This window comes from Triplophysa rosa, linkage group LG9, assembly GCF_024868665.1.
Source record: "Triplophysa rosa linkage group LG9, Trosa_1v2, whole genome shotgun sequence".
Taxonomy (NCBI): Eukaryota; Metazoa; Chordata; class Actinopteri; order Cypriniformes; family Nemacheilidae; genus Triplophysa; species Triplophysa rosa.
Window position 1 is genome coordinate 21,683,815 of NC_079898.1, and position 22,832 is coordinate 21,706,646.

Consider the following 22,832-nt stretch of genomic DNA (forward strand, 5'->3'; position numbering starts at 1 on the left):
TCCCGACCCGGATTTATGACCCAGTTGTTGATGTAAATCCACTCCAAAAAGGTTCAGTAACAAACACCTTAATAGGTCATAATTTACCTGCAAACCCAGTAAATTCAGTAACTAGAGAAGAGCCTGTAAAATCCCGAGGCAAGAAAGACTCGGCAGACACCCGGGGACAGGTTGACAAATGACGAAGATAAAAACGCGAGCCAAAGAGCTGCGATACTAAAGAGCAGACAGCCATTACTCTTCCCCCTGTAACTACACAAACAAATGGAAGCTTTTCCAAAAGCCTCGAGACATCTAAATAGAGAGCCAACCCGATCTCCAAAACCTTATAAATCATATGCAGATATTACAGGAACGTAAACCTAATTCACGCCTGACTACAGAAATAATTCACTAACTTCGGGCGAAAGCGAAGCCGCGAGCCACGGCTGAGGTCACACGCCGACAGTAAATTAAAGCTTCATTTCAATTACTCCGCGCAGCGAGTAAACAAACGCTCGCCCGTGATATTTCCCACTAAAGTAGTTTTCAACATTTTCTACTTAGTGCCGTTTTTTCACGCTGGGCTCATTTGGATCGTCTCGCAAGCGACGTAGATAAACAAAGGTACGTCTTTTAATTAAAGTGTTTTTTCCAATCGCTCATTCACCGATGTAAATTCGCTTCACATTGACCCGCTGTTTAAGCCGTAATGAATTTATTTCCCTGCGGCAGGCCATCTACAAACACGACCAGAAAGTGTCAGCGTCTTGACTGGGTATGAATTAACTGTAAAAATCTCATTAACCCCACAACATAACCACAGACTGTGATATTCTGTCTCTACATGACTAAAGTTCCTGACACGTTTTTTTTAAGACATCCGTCAATCAACCGCTTCATTTCTCGCCGCTACGCCACTAGATTGCAGATCTTCGGAAAGTCCGCACCTGCTTCGCTCGCTCCGTAGACAACAGATTTACGCCGTCAGCGTTCCTAACAGGATTATACCAAACCCTCTTAATCGGCATTTCCTTGTCTGATTTGACAAATAATGCATCGTTCCATTTGACTCCGTAGAATATGAGGAGCCGTGCAGGGGAGAGATTATAAAGCTGTCGGGTTAATCCTAGTGTTGGCTTTCTTAAGGGTGCTCACAGTACTCGCGTGAGAGGAGAGAAAGAGCATATAATCTTCTCCTCCACTCCTCAATTACTCCTCTCTGCAGGAACTTCTCGAATCCACAGCGAGTTATCAGATTTTCTGTCAGAGGGAGGATAAGAAGCGAGGAAGGCTGGAGAGACAAAAATCAACACAACAGAGAAGATGGAGCGAGAGAGAAATTCACCAAACGAGCGGAAAAAGATCCGTGTGTGGGGAGAGTTTGAATTTTGCATGTACGACATAAATGAACAACAGGGAAATGCGATTTATACGTAGACTGGGCTTTCTTCAGCCAAGTTTGAGAAAAACAACCAAAAAAAAACACCAAATTGAGGTGCAGAAATGGTGAAGTGAAGCTGTACGATGCACAATTTGAGTTCAGCACTAATTTCGCGGGTGCACTTGTGGCCGATTTGGTTGATTTCTTATGAAAATTCTGTCATCGTTTACTCACCCTCAAGTTGTTGCAAGCCTGTAAACATTTCGTTGTTCTTCTAAACACAAAAAGATATTTGGAAGAATGTTTGTAAACAAAAGTTCAGGGGCACTATTGACTACTATAGTAGAACAAAATCTACTATGGTAGTCAATGGTGCCCCAGAACTAGTTTCCCACATTATTTAAACAACTTTGCTTTGCTGTTATATAACCACATAATAAAAGCACCAGCATGTCTACGATTCCCCCCCCTCCAAATAAAAAGCGTTCAAGAGAAACCCGGCGGATCCCAGCGCAATCACAAATGACGTCATTTCACCAAACACGGCCCATTATACGCCGTGGCTGTGCAACACACGATTTCAATTTAAAAATCATTTCGCCACAGATCAGCCATAAGGACCCGTCGGGGCGGCAGACGGCCGCATATTGCTTTTTTTATCTTTGATTCCGCCTCCTTGAGAAGTTGGGATGCCGTTACACATCTTATTAGGGCAAATATTTTCTGTGAGCCCCAGTTGGCTGAACCAATCCAGAATATATCCTCTGGCCTGAGCTCTCCGGGGACGCGTCGGCTTCCTCAGATGAGCTCAGCGCTGAGAGGAAAGTAATGACTGCTACACGACAGAGAGGGGCCTGATAATAAAGGAGGCTTCTGTGGGGAATTAGGGCCCGTGTGTCAGGCTGAGCTCTCCCAGGAGTTTGCGGATCCTTCGAGATTTCATTCTCTTCCCTCGGCGCGATGAGGATAAATTGACGATACAGTAGGAGAGACAAATGAAATTAATCTTCAAGCTGGCTGATGGCGATTGAGATTTCCCACCCAAAAACAGCATTGATATCAGTTTTCTGAGTTTAAGCAGCAATGTGATCTCATTAGTATTTGTAGATACTATCAATGTAGAATTATAATTAAATATCAATTTGAGTTACACACAACATTAAAGTAATACAATTCATAAGCTATTTTTTATGTATTTTTAATAAAAGCAAAGGTTTAAAAAATGCCACCTCTGGCCGGCCTTTAAATAGTTTTTACTCCAATTCCATATCTTTAAAGTTGAAAATAATCTCCACATTATAGATCCGGTCAATAATATCAACCACACATTTAACATTTATCCAAACATGGAAAAATGTGCACTTTAGACTTCATGTACCAATCTCTACGAATACGAATGAGATCACCCTCTGGGTAGAGGAAAACAGTGCAAGAAAAAGAGCAGTGGGGAGCTGAGGAAACACTCGCTTAAAATGCAGAAGATGATGTGAAAGAGGTGCTTCTGTAACTCAAGGTTAAAACCGTGCTTGTGTGTGTTGCTTTAGGTGGGAGTGTGGGATTAATTAGTAATCTGCTAAATGTGCTGATGAGCTATTTGTGTGTTCCTTCCACAGAGAAACTGTCGAGCCGCGGGGAACGTGGAGTCCACGTGGAAGCGATAAGTCCTAGTTTCTCTCATTGATTTTGTGTCTTGGGTATGGCCGTGGGGGACGTACTGTACCTGAAAAGCCGGCAGGGCAGACGCATGCGAAGCCTCCGGGCTTGTTGATGCACACGCCGTCATGGAGGCAGGGGGAAGATTCACACTCATTTACATCCAGGCTGCAAAGCGGTCCGAAGTATCCAGGAACACAGATGCATCGGAAACTGGAAATGTAAATCAGAGCAGGGTAGATTGGTCAAGCAGAGAACATTTACAGTATGATTGTAGCAAATGCCTTCTCATTAATTGTATTAATAATAATAATGCTAATCAATGTTAATGATATTAATGTTAATGATAGTATTAATAATAATAATTGTCATGATCCTGTCCTTCTTGTCAGTAGTTTTCCAGTTCTGTGGACAGGGTCGTGACAGTGTCATGTCTTTTGTGCCTGTTGTGTTCTGTGTGGAAGACACGTGGCCTTTGTTATGACTTTGCGCCACATGGCCCCGCCCCCTTGTTTCCCGTTAGCTTCCCCTTAGTGTTTGATTCCCCTCACCTGCCTATTGTTAATTATCCTTCCTTAGTGTTCCCCTCTTAAGTCCCTAGTATTCTCTGTGCCGTGCCGGTTCGTCTTACCCTGTTCATGTTAGTCCCCGTGCTGCTTATATTGTTCCCGTCTTGCCTTGCCGTGTCTTGGATTTATAATTTATGTTATTTTTGGACTCTGTTTATTTTGCACCCTCGTGGGAAGTCTTTGTTTTGAATTCCTGTTTTGTTTAGTTTGTCCCCATCATGGGTTTTTGATTTAATAAAGATTTTGTGTTCTACTGGACTGTGTGCAATTGGGTTGTTCTGCCAGTATCATGACAAATAATAATAATGTTAATCAATGTTAATGATATTAGTATTAACAATAATAATAATAATACTAATTATGTTATTTACATTAATACTATTTATAATATGTAAATTGATTAACATTATTGTTATTATTAATAATAATAACAATAATAATCCTTTTTAGGGAAGTATATTCATGTGTTAAATATTAAATTACATTTTAAAATCTCGTGACTGAGTGTCCCAACTAAAACCGCAAGGAAATGGACAGAAAAACGCACGTCTGACTGACAGCAAAAAGATATGAGGTTTGTTTGTTATTCATGACTATGGCTGCTACTATCACTGGAAAAAAATGATTGACAAGTTGATTTGCTTCAGATATTGTTTAAACTTTCCTGTCATCCTTAAACTTGACCAGTTCAGTGCTTCTGTGATGCAGATCCGTCGCTGCACATATCAACAACTTTAACATGACATGATTGCTGGGGGTTTGACCTGAGAGATTGTTGTTTTTTATTTTTCTATCTTAATACTTTGCTCCCCCAACTGTAAGCCGCTTTGGATAAAGGCATCTGCTATATATTGTAAATACATAAATAAGTCAAGTAAATGTTATAATTCTAACAATAATCATAACAATAATAGACCACAAATCCGGTTTGCTGTTCTTACCTTCCTTAAACACTGTGCCTGATGTAACACATACAAACTGTTTGAAATATTATCAAAGCAGATATCAGCAAGTTGCTATTCTGTCAGTAAAATGCAGAGAAACAGAACAAGCAACCTTTGAAAACAAAGCAAAGTACTGCTGAGACCTGTGAAGCCCCAATGTGTCAAATGAGCGCTTGAGAAAAACGGAAACACTGGGAGCACGCGGTCACGTGGGAGTCCGTACATGATGGAGGACAAAGCGGAGACAAACCATTTAGGACTCAAATTGGCCCTGGGATTCCTCCGCCCGAATACGCTGAGAGTGGCCCTAGGGCTCCCATTAAAGCACAACGAGGAGAGGAACCAGCAATGGAAAACCAATATACAGGCATGATGTTAACCTGCTGAACTATTCCCTCACTTGTGTTTAGTCCAACAGCTTTTATATGTCAAGGATGAAAAAAGACCTTTTATGTAAACCGGATCACTTTAGACAATAACACACAGGCTACTCTCAAACTTGTCTCATATCTTCTTGGCCGTCTAATAAAAACAAATAGTTGGGAGAGGATACACGGGCCCCTACATCATAATCAATTTATGAGGGTTGCAGTAGCCTACAGAGCGAAAAAGCGCAACAACAACAGTTCGGTGTTGCCATGGTACTTGCCTGTTTCCAAGGTCTTGGCAGACGCCTCTGTTCTGGCAGGGGTTGGAGGCGCACTCATTGATGTCTTCCTCACAGTGCCGGCCCGAGAAACCCGGCTTGCAGAAACAGCTGCATGGAGATGACAAAAGTGGAATCATGTTATAGTTGTAAAAAGCAGTCTGTGAAACTCTGAAGTTCTGAAATGTCAACAGATAAATCATACAGTTTAATTCCAATCTTACAATCGTCTTTAAAATTTAATATGTAAAATAAATATTTTAGTGTTATACATTGTTCTTGCATGTACTGTAATATGACTTATCCGTATTTTCCATTGCGTTATAGGATATTTATCTTTTTTTGCCACACTTGCATACATGATGACACTTTTGCACATTTTCTTCCTGTCTTTTCCTGTATAATTGTCATACTTCTTTATCAATATTTTGTAGTTTTTGTATTTTGTGTTTGCATGAAACTCTGTACAGAATAATGAGTGTATGACTGCCCTTCCGAAAATAAATAGATTCCGAAATAAATGGCTGTGGCTCTAATTTTTGCTAAACCACCTGGGTGTCCCAAAGCACTACAAGAAAAAACGTCATGTAGACAAATGAGGCCAAATGGACATTTCTGATAAATGTACAGAGTGTAATGTCTGGAAAATTACTGCAAACTAAGGGAGCGAACAGCTTCAGGCAGAGCAACTGAGCAGCATAAACAGAAGTCAAGTCAGAGCTTTGACCTCAATTCAACTGGAATGCGGTGCCATGATCCGAAAAGACCATTCCCGCAAGAGGGCTACACATATAAGATACTTATATAATACTACCTTTCATGACCTGGATTGTTTTGTTATCTTGCATTTTATTAATAATGAAGTGTTATTTGCTTAATAATATAATATTATATCAAATTAGGCAAATATGCGTTTATGTATAAAGGAATTTATAATGTTATACAGCTGAGCTGAGACCATTACAAAATTATTTTCAATTTTTCTGAATTTACTATTTATAGGTATGTGTTTAAGTTAAATGATCATTTTGTTTCATTCTCTGAACTACAAACAATATTTCTCCCAAATTTCAAATAAAACATTGTTTCTATTTGCATTTATTTGCAGAAAATGAAAACTGGAGAAACAGGTGAAAAAAACAGAAAAGATGCTCTGAAATTTTTCAGACCTCAAATACTGCAAAGAAAACAAGTTCTACTCACAGCTATACAACAGTAATATTGATACATGTATAGTATTTGGTAAAAGTTCAAAAAGTATTTTTTATGTGATAACCTTGATTTTTATCAGTTTTCATGCATCTTGTCATGTTGCCAGTGACAAGTCTCTTAATTTGTTCTGTGGCATATAACAGATCAGATATTTTATTGTATAATTTTACTTATATTATTTAATTTGATAAAAGATATGAACAGTTTTTTTTTGCAAATCATATTGTATCCAAAAAGTAGACATTCTCATAAAAAAATTACGAATTTGTCATTGTTTACCCACCCTCAAGTCAGTCCAAACCTGCATGCTGTTACTTCAGGAAATTTGGAAAAACAGTACACAAGCTTGGCACGACATGCTGTTGAATAAATAATGAAAGAAGCACTTCCCCCCCAAAAGTTTATTTTCTGAGCAAACTACTTCTGTAACATCACACAGCAACAGGGCCAGAGGTCAGCGTACCTTTTCAAAGTAAAACAAACACAACAGAGAACTAAAATGACAAATAAAAGCAACAAAAGACCTGTAACTGTTGACCCCATCCACACAATAGCCTTGGTTCTGACAAGGTCTGGAGACGCACTCGTCGCTATCAATTTCACAGAGAGCTCCCTCGAACCCTGCAAGACAGATGAGACGGTCATGGATCAGTAAGTCTCGCCGCTCCCTGAAAGCGCTAGGATCAATGATAACAAAGGCCCTCAGTGAATGGCATCTTAATGGAACCGTGCACCTCCCCGTGGCCCATCTCATCTGCCGGGCCCCACGCTCCCGGCGTCTCCTCCGAGGGCCCGAGCGCCTCTAATAATACCTCTGTGCCTCCGCAGATTAGGCTGAGGGCTCATGGTGGAAGTGTGGAGAGGATCTTGTTAAGATGTGGGAGATGGAGGAGGTGAAGTTCAGGAGCCTCTTTGCTCGTGTTCATTACGTGGATGAGGGAAGGGGGTAATCAGCTCAGCGCTCTTGTCGGGAGAAAAAAGGCCCTGGGAGACGAGAACATTCAGCTTTTCTCTGGTGCGCTGCTGATATAAGCCTGTCCTCCGCTTGGCGAGAAGCTTCAGAATAATGTTTTTAAAAGAGACTTTTTTCAGCGAATGTTGCCCAAAAGATAAAATGCTTCTTTTAAAAGGCATTCGGATATGTATAGAAGCACAGAACTTAAAGAAATCCTTCCAGCTTTTACCATTCACAGCATCTCGTGAGTTTATTGTCTAATTAGTTTAGCAGTGAGAGCAGGAACTACACGACAGTGGAGAGACAAAAGGAAAAGCGCCAGCCTCGTGCATTTCCTGCTAATGTTTTCAAAAGCGTAATGAGCTTTGATTTGATTCTGAGTCACCCCCGAATATATTTACAGTTCCAGTACGCGCACTTTATTTTGAAACAAATCAGCACATCTAGCTCGTCTCCGCCGAAGCACTTCAAAGTAAGGGGAGGTTTCTCACCTTAGAAATGACTCGGAAACAATCAGATGACAAATGAGTAGTAAGGCCCATCTGTATTTAATGCGTGTCATAAATTATTCCCTGTGTTCTCGCCGTCGACAGAAGAAGGTTCATTTGAGGTCAAGTGAGACTACACAGAATAACATCACCCAGTTAAACATTTTTCAAGAGATATTCGATAGCGAATATGTGCTGTTAATGTGGAGAAAAAAGTTTTAGGCTAGAAACCTATCCATACACAAAGAAAGATGAATGAAATTTTGGTAACAGGTTTTATTCATTAACATTATAACTAACAACTGGCATCACATTTTACAACATTGATTAACCTTTGGTAATGTTAGTTAAAGTGATAGTTCACCCAAAAATGAAAATTCGGTCATCATTTACTCACCCTCTTGAGGGTCATTTCAAACCTGTATGAAGCAGAAGAAAGCAATTCAAAATATCTTCTTCTATGTTCTGCGGAAGAAAGAAAAGTCATACAGGTTTGAAATGACAAGAGGGTGAGTAAATGATGACCGAATTTTCATTTTTGGGTGAACTATCACTTTAATACAAATACAGTTGTTTATAGTTCATTCCTGATATGGTTCACTATGCATTAACTAATGTCAACAAATAAGACTTTTTATTTTAAAATGTATAAATAAATGCTGATATCTAAATGCACTAAGATTAATAAATGTTGTAGATGTATTGTTTATTGTGAATTCATGATAAAAATGCCTAAAAGTGTTGTTTTCAGCCCATGGTTGGGTTAAAAAGGGACAAGTTTGGGTTAAATTAACCTGGAAAATGTCCATATTTGACCAACCATGGGTTGAAACACCCCAGCATTTTGAGTTGAAACAACCTTAGGCTAACCCAAAAGTTGGGCTTGTCTCTTTTTGACACAACCATGGATTAAACCCATTTTTTGGATGTAAAACAAGAAATTATTGTGTTACCGAAATCTCCAATGAAATGTACAACTTTTCCCAAGCATTTTCAGAGCTGGCCGATTTATGAAACCCAAATTTCATTAGATTCTAGCAATCACACTGATTATTGAGTGCTCATGAGCGTACAGTACAATATCGGTTGAATTCTATACAGCTGGCATTTGTAGAAGATGAACTGTCAATCATAGCCTTTGGTGATCTCTCCTGGGCAGATCTGGAATGTCAACATTAATGCATCTGCAGGAGGAACACACATTGAGACCAGAGGTTCTCCACTGTCACGGCGTAAAGCGAAATACCTGTGGCTTAAACAAATGTTCCATCACTCTCTCCCAGCATCCTCTGTGCACCCTACGAAGACATGCAGGTAATCCCTGAAACAAAACATCCTCCAAAGTCAATATGAGACTGCTTTCAAATATATCTATAGGAACACAGCCTAATGAAATCTGGATGTTTAAGGATCCATTATAGCCTTGGGAAACAAACTAGTTGAAAACATACAGCCTTTTCAAATCTGTATTTTTTTTTAACAAAAGTGAGTGTAATAAACCCACATGTATTGTACGGTTAAAAAAGTATAAAAATATTCCCCACATTACATTTATAAAAATGCTAGGTTGTTTAACCCATGGTTGGGTAAAATATGGACAAACCCAACCATGGGTTAAATAATTCTTTACCAATCCATGGGTTGAATCTACCCAGCATGTTTTATTTTACAGTATGCAACGTCTACATTTATGTACTATTGGGAATCTATAGCAAAAAATCCACTGAAAAAACTTTAATGACAGAAAATGGGCAAAGCGAGTTTACCATGCACACACATGCACTCTCTTTAAACTTTAAACCAAAGGGTCATTAACTACCTTGATGAATTCATCAAGGTGAACTACGGCCATTCCTATTATTAACAATCTTTATAAATAACCAAGATTTATGATTGCAGTCTTAAAGCTACAGCGTCCTGGTAATTAGCCCCGGCTCGTGGTCATCAATCTGAGCGACACAAGCAAAAAGAGGGCCAATGCTAAATATTTATAATCACCGGTGAACATACACAGGGAAGAATGAACTACAGGAGAGATTTCAGCACAAAGGCTAATTGTGATGCAACACACAAATTATTATTCGGAATCTAATTAAGAGATAAATGTGCCGGCGCCGAAAAACTCAATTGAACCTTTTGCATCGTTTAAAAGGTCTGAAGTTGGTGCTTCCTGGCCTTAATGGGCAAGTGTTGACAAGTGATAACGTTCTATGTTTATTTCCCATTGTATATTATTGGAAACAGTTTATTTGAGTCATTAGCAATGTATTTGAAACTGCTTGGTACAATTTGGTACAGAAAAGACGGGTTCCATTACTCAAGTTCGTTCCCCAGGAGGCCAGATTCTCAGACCTCTAGCACTGGCATCAAACACATAACTTGCCAACAAAACATACAGTGTATCATCTACAGCGGCCATACTGTATATGGAACATAAAGAGAAAAACTTGCAGCACTCAGCATGACTCACTGCGGCAGAATGAGCGTCTGGAAGAAATCTATTAGGTAAAATAACCCATTCTTTCTCATTCCCTTCCCTGGGCTGCTGATTCTTTAGAAACCCCCAGCGTTCAGCCATTATAATGTTTATTGAGTGTCAAGCTATCATTTTATAAAGCTTTCGTGTATGCATGAAAGGCAGAAGCCGGCATTGTTGTATCTAGGTCAATATGATGAGAGCATTTTGAATGACTTCAGTGGCCATACAGAAAGTCTGAAGCAAATCTACGCTCAATGTCTACTCAACGTCATTATTTAGACTCTCTGATACACAAATTTGTGAGTAACAACCCACTTTTGTGAGTCTCAAACAGGGCAACTGGCCAATGCAATGCCGCCTTCCAAGTGTGAAGTCATAGCTTCCTTTTCACATCTTCACCGGCACATCTTTCCAACCCACCTCAGCTTGATAACGGGACCATTTCCCATTGAAATGACTTTGTCATAGAAAGATTAAAACAACAAAAGGATGTACCCGCAGCCACACGCACATGTACAGTGGGATGTACTTTTGGCAATGCATTGCAATATAGGAGCAGAGATACAATCGTGCAGGAGAGCAGATAAGGCTAACTGCAGAGGAAAGCAGTTTACCTACTGGTTTGAATGGAATACAATCTCAATCATACGCAGATGACAAAAGAGCTATGTAAGAAGAAGAATAAAATGAAAAGTAGGGAAGAAAAGCAAGGACACTCACAAAAAGTTCAGAAAATGAAGCTGCATGTGCAAAACCTCAGAGTTTGCCCATATGGTGCACAGCAACAGCACATTGTATTGATACCTACAAAGGGAAAAATGGGTTAGTGTGTTTACTTTAACACAAGGTTATGCATCAATACATCAATACTATGGAAAATAGAGTTTGCTCACTATACTGCAAAGTAAACAGCTTTTTGTTATGTCAAACCAGCAATCTTTTAACGTAAAACGAATCCAGCCATTGGGATACAAATAAAAAAAAAAAAAAAATGTTGGGTTGTTTCAACCCACAGTTAAGTAACAACAACCCATCATAGGTTCATTTATAACCCAATGATCGGTTCTATCCCTATTTTACTCAACTATGTGTTAAAACAATCCAGCATTTTTAGACAGTACTTGAAATGTACTGACTCGTCTCAGTCAGGAAATATGGAGCATTGTAAACACACACTGTAAATTCTCATTGAAAACTAGTAAAACTTAGAAACTTTGTTGTATGCACTCGGGGACAGAGGGACCCTATTGGTCATCTCATACTGAATTCTCCAAGGAACCCGTGCGGTGCCCAGCTTCTGTTGGCAGTTTCGGGGTGTGTGGTGTGAAGCTCTAGAACAGTCCAAAGTTCCAGAGCACTGGCTCAGTCTATAATCCAACCCTGAGGGCATGTGAAAAGTTAATGTAACAGTTCTAAAGTTTATGCTCTTCTGTATGTAAGTACTGATTGGGAGCAGTGTTGGGTGTAACTAGTTACTAAGTAATTAGTTACTGTAATTGAATTACTTTTCCCTTGAAAAAGTAAAGTAAGGGATTACTCTTATTTTTTTCTGTAATTTAATTACAGTTACTTTTGATGTAATTAAACTAAATACTTTGCGTAATATATGTGTGTGCAATAGTGGAATTGACATCAAAATTCAGAGTCTAACTTTAAAATCTGCGCTTTAATGTATAATTCTCACATTTGTAATACTTTGGTCAGTAAATAAGAGTACTTTATGTAGTTTAGTATTATTTATTTGAATGAATTAAAAGAGCCCTTTCATGCCTATCCTTGAATCACTTAACTAATCAAGGTTGATATAGGATATAGAACGTAATTAGTAATAAGTAACTAAATACTTTTTGGAGAGAGTAATTTGTACAGTAATCTAATTACACTATTGAATATGTAATTAGTAACTAGTAATTAATTACTTTTTCAGAGGAACTTACCCAACACTGATTGGGAGGAACAGGAGAGAGCCAAGTGTGAAAAAAAATACAGTTGAAATGTCCTAGTCTACTGTATCTTCGGGAACAGGTATGGTACAGGTACGGTAGTCAAAAGTTTAGACAAATCTAATAACTTGTGACAATTTTTATAAAAAAATGAAATTTAATCATTTAAAAAAATTATGGGAATTATATAGTGCCCAAAACAAACTAAAATTTACTTTACAACACAAGGACTGCTTTTATTGCAATCTTTTCAGCAACTCATCTATTAAACATATGAAACATTGAGATTTAACAAAGCCATTCAAACACAGATGCGATTTTGTCTACAAAATAAGATTAGCATAAGATAGCAAAGTCAAAAGTCTTGCTACATAAACAATATGTACATTCATTGGTTGCCGATATTAAAGTTATGTTTACTCAGCATACTTTTTTCTATGTTCAAGTTGTCAAATGTGTATTCGTTCAACTAACATGTTTTTTGTAAGTAAAAGTTTCTTTATTTGATTTAAAGTTCTCAACTCAAATATTTTTATTTAATGTGACAACTTTCATCAATCTTTAAAAAGAAGATAATAAGAGCTCAACAGAAATTAAAGTTTAAAAATGTAACCTCCCACAACTTAAGCAAAGACACCACTTTTCTGAACACAAAACTAAAAAATATAACAAACCTTTCTGAATCTCATAGATAAACAAACATTAAACACTAACAAGTGTTTCACTTCACTGAAAAACACAAACAAAACACACTTGTTGGATATCCACTGCCTAGTTTTAACAATGCTATGTTAACACTACGCAACCCATTCAAGTTGGGACTAAAACTGACCAAAATTGTGTTGAATTAACTCTATCACTGTATCATACTACTGTACATTATAGGTGTGTCCAAACATTTGATTGAAAATGTTTGATGGATGTCAACAGAGGTTATGAGAGCCTCTGAAGAAATGACAAGGTGATGGAAATCATAGCACAAGGTCCCTGTTTCACATCATCACTTGTGTAAGCGCTGTGAGTGCATTGTGCATCTCTCTCTCTCTCTCTCTCTCTCTCTCTCTCTCTCTCTCATCAGTGCCCTCAGGTGAGGGGTGTTATTGCCGGCCCTGTTCTTGCTGTACAACATTTAAAAGCAAGCTGCTGTGTAAACACAAAAGGTTTGTGCCTGCTCAGCTGAACGAGAGGCAGGGTGTGATCTCGTGGCTCTGCGCCTGTATCTCAATAAATGTTGCATGAAAGCATCATTTGCATGGAGAGACGCGTGCTGTTTTCTGTCAACTCCTATCTCCCAGCCTCAGCTGGGGCCCCGCTTCATTACCGTGTTACACACTTGTGTCAACTAACCAACCAGCCAATTTATAGAGTAATGCAGTTTAAGCTGTAAATAAGGCAGATGAGAACAAGCCCACAGAGTTCAATTCCAGAAAGCATCATAATGACGTTGAATGGAGGTGTGCTGCAAATAAGACTTCAAAGACTAGCCAAATAGTCCAAAGGTGTAAAGAAATGAGCCAAAATGAATCATTCTATCATTATTAACAGATGCCCAAGCAAGAAATTAAACACTATTAAAGGGAAAGTGCACCCAAAAATGAAAATTCTGTCACGAATTACCCAACCTCAAGTTGTTCCAAACCTGTATAAATTTCTTTGTTCTGTTAAACACAAAGAAAGATATTTAGAAAAATGTTAGCAACTGAGATTTCTGTGGCACCATTGTTAGAAAAATTTAAATGATCAAAGGTGCCTCAGAACTCTTTATTTTCCTAAATTCTTCAAAATATCTAATTTTGTGTTTAACATGTCACTTTTTTTTCTACTATGGTTGAAAAAAATCTCAGTCGCTAACATTTTTCCAAATATCTTTCTTTGTGTTTAACCAAACAAAGACATTTATACAGGTTTGGAACAACATGAGGGTGAGTAATTCATCTCTTCAAATGTAAATCGAAAAGTGTCTGTGTGACTTGTTATATGATATTGTAGAGAATTTAGCATAAGCCAAATGGTCGGAGTCATTGAAAGAAGAGCAATCAACCCCCTCCAACCCCCTTTCTCCTGGTTTCTTGATATCAACCTCAAAAGACCAGAGTCAAAACCTAGCTCCAGGGGTCTGGACTAGAGTTGGTGCTCTCACCGAAAGAGCCATCAACCCCCTTTTGTTTCTCTGTGGGATATTTTACGACCCCTAAGCTTCAAAGCAGAGGGGAGAAGTCTCTCTGTCTCATGTGAAACTTAACATATGAGGCTAACCAGTGAAACTTCTCTGACAAATAGGAACTTTTGATTCGGTTGTCTTTTTCTATAAATATATCGAAATATCTAGGTTATATGTTGTCGCTCTTGCCATTTTTAAATAATCTGTAATTGTTAAATAGGCAAGTTAATTCAGGCTTTGTTCGTATTCATACCGCCGAATGAATCATGTCTCGATGCACTTCAAACCTTAGCATATTTGATATATAAATGTTTGTCTTTACAATTCCTCCATGTTTACATATATTGTGTGACCATAGAACATTCTCTTTTCATTATGTTATAATTTGGAATGGTATTTTGTAAAGTTGCCAGGAGGTCATAAAGATGCAAATTAGCTGTTGAGTGGACAAAGAACCTCTTCCTTGCTCAACTCTGATTGGTCGATTCAAACTCAGGTGGGCATGCCCTCTCATGAAGTTAAATATCGAGCCTGCTCTGAAAAGACTTCTCTTCCTGTCTTCACTTCTGCGCTAAAACTTGTTTCGTGGCGTCTCTTCGGAGACTGCCCTCTCCCCCCCACTGGAGGAGAAGAAGGAACAATGGACTCTGCTGCCACGTGGCTAGGCCATGCGGCCGATCACGAGGCCCACAACTTTCTGCAGGACTACCTTCTGAAACCTTTTGAACAATTCCATCTCTACACGCGCATACGGATATCGGTCCAGCACAGAGCTTGCAAGTATCCGTTTCTATTTATAGAATAGCTGCGTTAAGTCTGTGCCTCTTTGTTAAAGATGATTTTTATTGGTGTTCAGAAATCGCTGCCATGCCCTCGCCCTCTCTCTCTCTCTCCGTGCTTCCTAGCGCATTTGTGTTTCATGTATTTGTTTGTTTTATGCGATCGTCATTGTTTTGTTTACCATGTAGAGTGGAGTTTAATAAACAACCATATATACTGTATATACATTTGTGATGGGTTTTCTGTATTCACGCTCACAAACTTGGTCCCTTTTACTGTGTTTGATTATCGCTACCTTTGCTCTAAATCCTGTTTGGTAAAGTCACGTTACTTATGGCCATGAGATAATGTAAAGTATATAATATCATTGAGGCATTTGCTGGACGAATGCATACAAGTATTGTTATGCTTTATATTACTAATCAGAAACGGTAAAATATGTACTGTATATTTGATCACGATTATTATACGTATTTTCCTTTGAGCTAAACTAATTCCTTGACTGAAATCGATGGATGTGATCTTGAAAGATCTGGTGGAGAACCATATTTGGTGAGCTTTGCTCATCAATATAATAACGTTAGCTAAAACCGCTACAATATCAAACATATGATTTAAGGTGACATAAACCAACTTTTCTCAAGTCATAAAACAGTTCTGTGTGAGGAACAGACTGAAATTTAGGTCGCTATAGTCACTGAAAATCTTCCCCTCGGCTGTGACTTGCAAATGTCAGTCTTCTTCAAACCGGCGTGCTGTGTTCAATAGGTTACATGTGAGAACCCATCAGTGATGTCAAACCTGCTGCAACATGTATAAAGAAAAATCAAACAAGCCATATTTGAAGTCGAAAGCGAGTGCGAGTAAAATTTGTGAGCTCCTGCAGAGCGAGATTTATTTTGTGAATAAAGCGTTCAATTTCAGCCTGTTGCTCACACAGCAATCACATGGCAGAAGACTTGTAATTTAATTATGGAAGTCTACATATGACCTTATCCTGTACGTAAATGATTAGTATGTAAATTATGCCAGCGTAATTTCTCTTTTGAGACAATTTTCGACAAAAATATGCAAATAAGAAATGACAACCTTTTCTTTTTTTGAATAAACAACTCCTGTAACGAAGAGTTTGAAAAAGCAGCAGTAGTATGAAATAACACATAATATTTGCACTATTGAGAGAAAAAGGTTAAAAATACAGCGGGTTAGGGCTAGATGTCACGTCTGTGGGAATTCTGACTGCGGTTCAAGTCACGGCTTGTGCAATAATACACAATGTATCTGCCAGGCGACTCGTGTACAAAGATATGAAGTGTGGGCTGTGAACGGCCGTGAGTCAGAGTGTGTGTAGATAAAGAGAGAGAGAAATGGAGGAATAGAGAGAAAATGAGGTGGCATGTGAGCTTACGCGCCGCTTGAGCTCGGTAATGTATTCAGCAGTAGATGCTAATTTCCTATTTTTCTCCCCAGAAAAAGAAATCCGCGGATTGACAAAGCGATCTATTTTTATCCTTCCCCGACATTCTTTTCATTTCCTCCATGATGGCGTTACAACTGCGTAATGTGAAATAAAAAATAAATAACACCTCGCTGGCCGGTCCCTGGCCTTTTTTATCAACACACGCTTTATTCATTCAGGATGCCCGCAGCGGGAGATCTGATGCAACGTCGCTCCAACTGTGTTTCTCGGGTCACACAGCCAGGTGCAGCTGAGAGATGTCAGATGTATAACAAGGTAAAACACATTTAGATGAGATTTACCAGATGCAATCCAGAAAGAAATGAGAATGATCTTCTCTGTTACAAGTCATGTCGTATACAGTAGGCTTTTCTCTTTTTTCAAAGTGATGAGTCAGAATTTGCATTTTATAATTTCACACAACAGAAGGATATAGGAAACCTGCGGGGAATCGTCGAACTAAACTTATTAAAAATCATCTTCTGTCTAATATTTGAAGCCTTTGAATCCCATCTAACAATTATTTTGTCACAGGGCTGTTGGACAGATGATAACCCTGTCCTGAGTCTTATAAACGCCGTACAATGTTTTATCATGAAGGGCTATTTTAATACTACTGTAGCTAAGAAATTAATATTGCATGACTTCAATTGAATAAAAAATATTTTAAAAGTGTAATGAAGATTATGTCTTCACCTGAGTTTTTGGTTTATAGACGTTTTCAGCGGCAACAACATAAACAAACGTTATGTGGCCCAAACGTAACTTCCGGTAGACCGCCGCAAAGAATCAATAACTGCTGAGTAGTTTTAATTTAATACTACTAATAAATATACAATAAAATAATACAAATGATAAATTAAATAAAATTTTTATTTATTATACTATAACCAAACACAGACCGGAGGTTAACTTCGGGTCAGGCACATATGTCCAATGAAACATAAAAGTCTGATAAAAGTCATTTTTTGCTGATTTTCTGTTTTCTACACAAAATCATCCTACGTAACGTAAAGAACATTCTGTGAAAATATAACACTGATATCTTTAATACTAAGTGAGTAGTGCCACGTAAACAATGGAAATCATAGTGAAACAAATGGTTGAAATCCAACTTTGATGCTTGTTATCTCTTATTTACATTTTGAGACTTTTTTTTGGTTTTCAGACTTTTTAGTAGAAGGAATGAAATGATTTCGGACTGTAATGTAGGTACTGTACCTCCTAGAGGTGACTTGTGCTTTAAACACATTATTCCTGACAGCTAAAAGAATTAGCACCGCACAAAGCGAAACGCTATTCTGCAATATTAATGTGTATTAAATCAGCGGTAAAATTTTGAAGTGTTCACTTATTCAGTGGGTTAAAATCATTTGTTACAGTTACCCCCAACTACTCTTAGTCTTGTACAATATTATATTTAACATCATCATCTAGTCCTTCTCATCATATAGTCTAAAAATGATAAGTACTTTTGGCACATATTACATCCTGTACCAAAAAATAGCAGGTCAATTTCAAGTATTCTATGAGTTGAAGGTAAAGGAAAACACATTCCCATTCACTTCTGTAACTCTCCTTTTGAAAATAAAATATTACAAAGATGTCACACAACTATAGCGTGTTTATGATCAATCGCTGCAGTCCCTAAAACTCGAGCACTCGTGTCCCTGAAAACCACACAGCAAGACACATTATACAGCTCTACAGCATTTACTCCTTCTGCTGTCTTTGAATGACTGATAATATCTGAATCGCTGTGGAAATGCATTCAATTCTCTGCAAAACTCTAGAATCAACCGAATACAAATGTGCAGCATTACAGTAAGAGCAATCGGAGACTCCAACACATCAGACTTGTATTATGAGTAGGTGATTGGATCTCGACAACCATAATAATATCAGCAGAAGGGTTTGAAATGACAGAGAAGCGTTCGGCGCGCGTATACAGACACGCGAGATGAACAGGCTTTGTCGTGATTAAAGAGATGTGGCGAAACCTCATTTTCACCCCGTTCTATACATTCATCAGTCAGGCCTTGTCTTTCTTTGATGGAAACCTGCAGCCATAATTTAATGAAATGCTTGTACTCCTGCGGGAGTGAGATGGTCTGGTCTGTCGAGAAAGCCAGAAATAGGAAAGTAAAGATAAAGGTAACATCGCGGGAATGGAAAGTCACAGTTTAACAAGGGAGACAGTACAATTCAAACGGTCAGGATAACTTTCAGTGTGAGAACTTCAATTCCCTCCAATGCTGAAGACATCAATGGACAAATAACTGCAGGGGAGAGCTTGCAGAACAAAACCCGAAGCTATTCATATCCAGCGGGCCAAGGTTTCCTCTCACATGCCAGTTTCTGCCTCTTGTGACTACCGCAATGTGGAGCATTTTGGCACATTTAAAGGTTAGAGCGTAACGCTGGCCAATCTTAGGAGTGATGGAAAGATAAAATGGAAGACAAATGTCAACACGGCTGTCTCCTCAAATCCTCAAATGTTTGGAGTAAAACACAGCTGCAATAAATGGCTCAGAGGTTATTAGCTATGGAATCTCTAAGGCAGTGATGTCACAACCATTACCACATCCACACGTTAAAGGGACAGTTCATCTAAAAATTTGAATTCTTTCATTATTTACTCTCCTGCATGTCATTGCAAATCTGTGTGATTACTTTCTTCCGCAGAACACAAAAGAAGATGCCATCAACGCAATTATAAATAGGATTATCATTACGAGTGTCAGAGTGGATATTGCCTTTAATCGAGAAGGTAGGCTAATGTCTGTTTAATTTGCTAGCGGCTGGCTAGTTAATGTTACTTTTTTATAAAGCTGTCATTTGCCTTGCTAGGAGTTAATATTTTGCGACCTTCCTTACACGTCTTTGGATATTTGCGTTTTAACGCGAGTTCAACCATCATTTGACCGCGGGATTGTGCCATGGTAGGCTAGCTGGTTGGCTTGTTGGTTCTGTGTGAGTGTTACGGCTACCAAGGCAGACCGCATTATCTGTGGTGTCAAAGCCGGGAAAACAAAACCAGAACGCAGTAGCATCACTTACTGTGGTTTGCCTTGGTATTAGCATGGATTTTGTAGTTACTGCAATTTTAACTCTTTAACCAGGAGACTTTGTCACAAGACAGAGCAGATGTCACAAAGCCCGTTGTAGACCTTAACTCAATTTTGACCAAATGTGTAGTGCTGGTGTAGTGCTGGTCGAAATGTGTAGTGCTGCGCTTTGCCTTTGGACGGCAGTGCTGTTCTCTTCTGTACATATAAGCTGCTGTGCAAATCCCATCTAATTCAAATGGGTGGAACATGGTCCTCTAATAAACTTTTTAGTGCATAAAACCTTGGCTAACACTTTAAATGAAAAAAAAATAAAAAGATAAAAAGTAAGTTGTGAGCCCTTTAATTATGCTATCTATCTTTTAAAACCACCATAAGGCAAAACATAACTTCACAGCGCTTTATGATACGGTGAGGGTTTTTATGAAACGCTGGTATTTAATTATACTTTTTTTTGCTTTATCTCCTTCTCTTAATTGTGGTTTATACAGCTGTAAAGCTATAAAGGACGCGTGAGAAAGTGCTGGGTGTGATTTATGAAGTACATGCAAAACTTCATCTCATTTTAACATGCTATTGGTTAGCATTTTAAATGTCTAAAAACTCCAATTTCCCCACGACGGTGTTATTGTATTACTGTCAGGCACAAAAGTGTTATAAAAAAATACATTTTTTCTATATTTACTCACCCTCGAGTGTGTGTCAATTTTATTTTGATGAACACAGAGAAAGATATTTGGAAGAACGTTTGCAAGAACTGTTTGGTTACAAGCATTCTTCCAAATATCTTTCTCTGTGTTCGTCAGAACAAAGAAATTTATACAGATTTGGAACAACTCAATGGTGATTAAATGAAGATAGAATTTTCATTTTTGGATGAACTGTTCCTTTAAGAGTAAAAAGCCAAATTTTAGGTGAAGAAGAACTGTGACAGAAGATAGACTGAATTTAAACAACAAGCCGCAGCAGTGCAGATATAACAGAGTTGAAAGCCCTGTGATAGAGACTAAGATCTCAGTCACAGTGGGCGTGTCAATAGGAAGGATGCAGCTGAGTTGCTATATCTCACCGGCTGGGCAAACACAAAGAGCGGTTCCGTCCGAGCGTGCACGGCAGGCCACTTTGTGTTGGCAGGGGTTGTGCTGCAGGTCGCAGGGGTCGTAAGGTTGTTCGCAGAGGGAGCCGGTAAAGAAAGGAGGGCAGGTGCAGGAGAACTCCCCTGGGATGTCAGACTCGACACAATGTGCCCCGTTGAGGCAGGGAGAGGACGTGCACTCCTTTATATCCTCTCCGCAGTCCACACCTGCCCAGCCACGAGGGCATGTGCACCTGTGGGACAGAATCAAGGTTTTTAAGAGAATAGCTCACCAAAAATGATGTTGTGTTCTCTTATACAGTATGGGACTCAAGTTATCAATTTGTCGTCATATTTAGCACTCCTAAATAGATATCAATTGTTTTCTTACATGAACCTACAGTATAATTTCAATTCAGAAGACAAATATTAACCCACTGAAGTCATTTGGATAAATGAGTCCCATATAAGAAACAAAGTCATAGAGTAGCTGGAATTATGAGAGAATTTCATTTTTAGTTGGACTTTTACTTCAAGAGTTAAATAAGACACCAAAGAGTTCTATTGTACATTGAACTACAGGTATGTTTGAACCCTGACTGACCCCCCCAGAGTGAGTGTTATTGCGCGAGACAACCCACAGGGATGCGAGAATAGCCTGCTGATGCAGTGCCAACTAAACCCCGTGCACTGATAACACAATATATAGACTAAGATGTGTGTTAGAGAAAACTTCTGCCAACAATAGGTGGCACTAAATGCACTATTTAGGTTGCAAACATCAATTTTTTGGAGGAGCTATTGACAGAAATGCAATTTAATACACATAACTATGGGCATTTCTCAATATGCGTTCTTCAGCGGCCATGTGTCTTCGTGTTCTCGCCCTACGTCATCAACAAAGACCGGTTCCAATACTCAAGAATACAAGGACAGAGAACACATGAAAGTACCCGGATGTGTTCTTTATATCAAGGATATTCTTGGAATTGAGAAACGGTCTATGTCTTCAGAGGTGTATTAAGACCTTACATAATGAAGCGTTATGTTTTTATTACCTTAGATTGAGTTAGCTGTATCTACATACGCCGCGGGTCCACTAGCATGGAATTCTCCATGTTGTTTCTACAGTAGCCCTAAACGGACAAACTGCTTCGGCAAAAAAATATCCTTCGGCAAAGGATGAAAACGTGGCGACATCTTAGTTCTGTGTCAGCCACTGTAGTGCTTCGAAAGGGAGGAGTGGAGTGAGCCGTTGGTTGCAATTCGCAACTTCACCGCTAGATGCCGCTAAATTTCAAACACTGGACCTTTCAAACAAGAATGCCCCATCATGACATTTAGCATACAGTAAATATACAAATGACGAAATGGTAAATGTGGAACCCGCTAAAGCATTGTTTGCTAAGTTGCTTGAGAATATCCCAAAAATAGTCTATCGTGTTAATAACACATTTACTCTACCATTAATAGTACATTTGGGTCTCTGTGACAGCACCGCTTATTCTTCACAAGTTTTCTGTGGGGCACCACATGAACTCACATCACAAACGCGTGACCAAATAGGTTCAAATATTCACACATGTACGGACAGACTGACATTTCTGGCACACAGTGACCTTGTAGCATAAAAGCGAATTCGCCCAGGGGCCGCCAATTTAACTGTGCCTGTGGTGCTTTGGCACTAATGAGTCTCGCACATCTCTAAAATTATTTTGTGTTCCTTTTAGATCAGAAGTACAGTGTGTGCGCAACCATTCAAACTTTTATCAACAATATAAACTTTGCCTTAAAATGACGGTTCACACAAAAAGGAACATTCTAGAATTGTTTGCAACCGTTTCACATTGTTCCCAAAAATTGTAAAAGGAAGCACAGCATTAACTTTCTACTCATGTCTAGAATAGAAAGTCAAACACGTTTATAATAACACAAGCGAAATAACATGGGACAGATTTTTTTATATGGGGTCAGCAGGGGTTAAACACAGTGCGCATCTACAGCATTCCTAAAGATCCTACATAAAAATAGAGACAC

At 38.8% G+C, this 22,832-nt stretch overlaps 1 protein-coding gene across 1 annotated transcript in view; it reads right to left on the reverse strand.

Moving 5' to 3' along the window:
- eys (eyes shut homolog) overlaps positions 1-22,832 on the reverse strand; it is a 212,093-nt gene that overhangs the window by 115,651 nt on the left and 73,610 nt on the right. Inside the window, 4 exon segments of the mRNA XM_057341382.1 lie at positions 3,084-3,229; positions 5,179-5,286; positions 6,912-7,008; positions 20,790-21,049. Coding sequence (XP_057197365.1) covers positions 3,084-3,229; positions 5,179-5,286; positions 6,912-7,008; positions 20,790-21,049 — 611 coding nt within the window.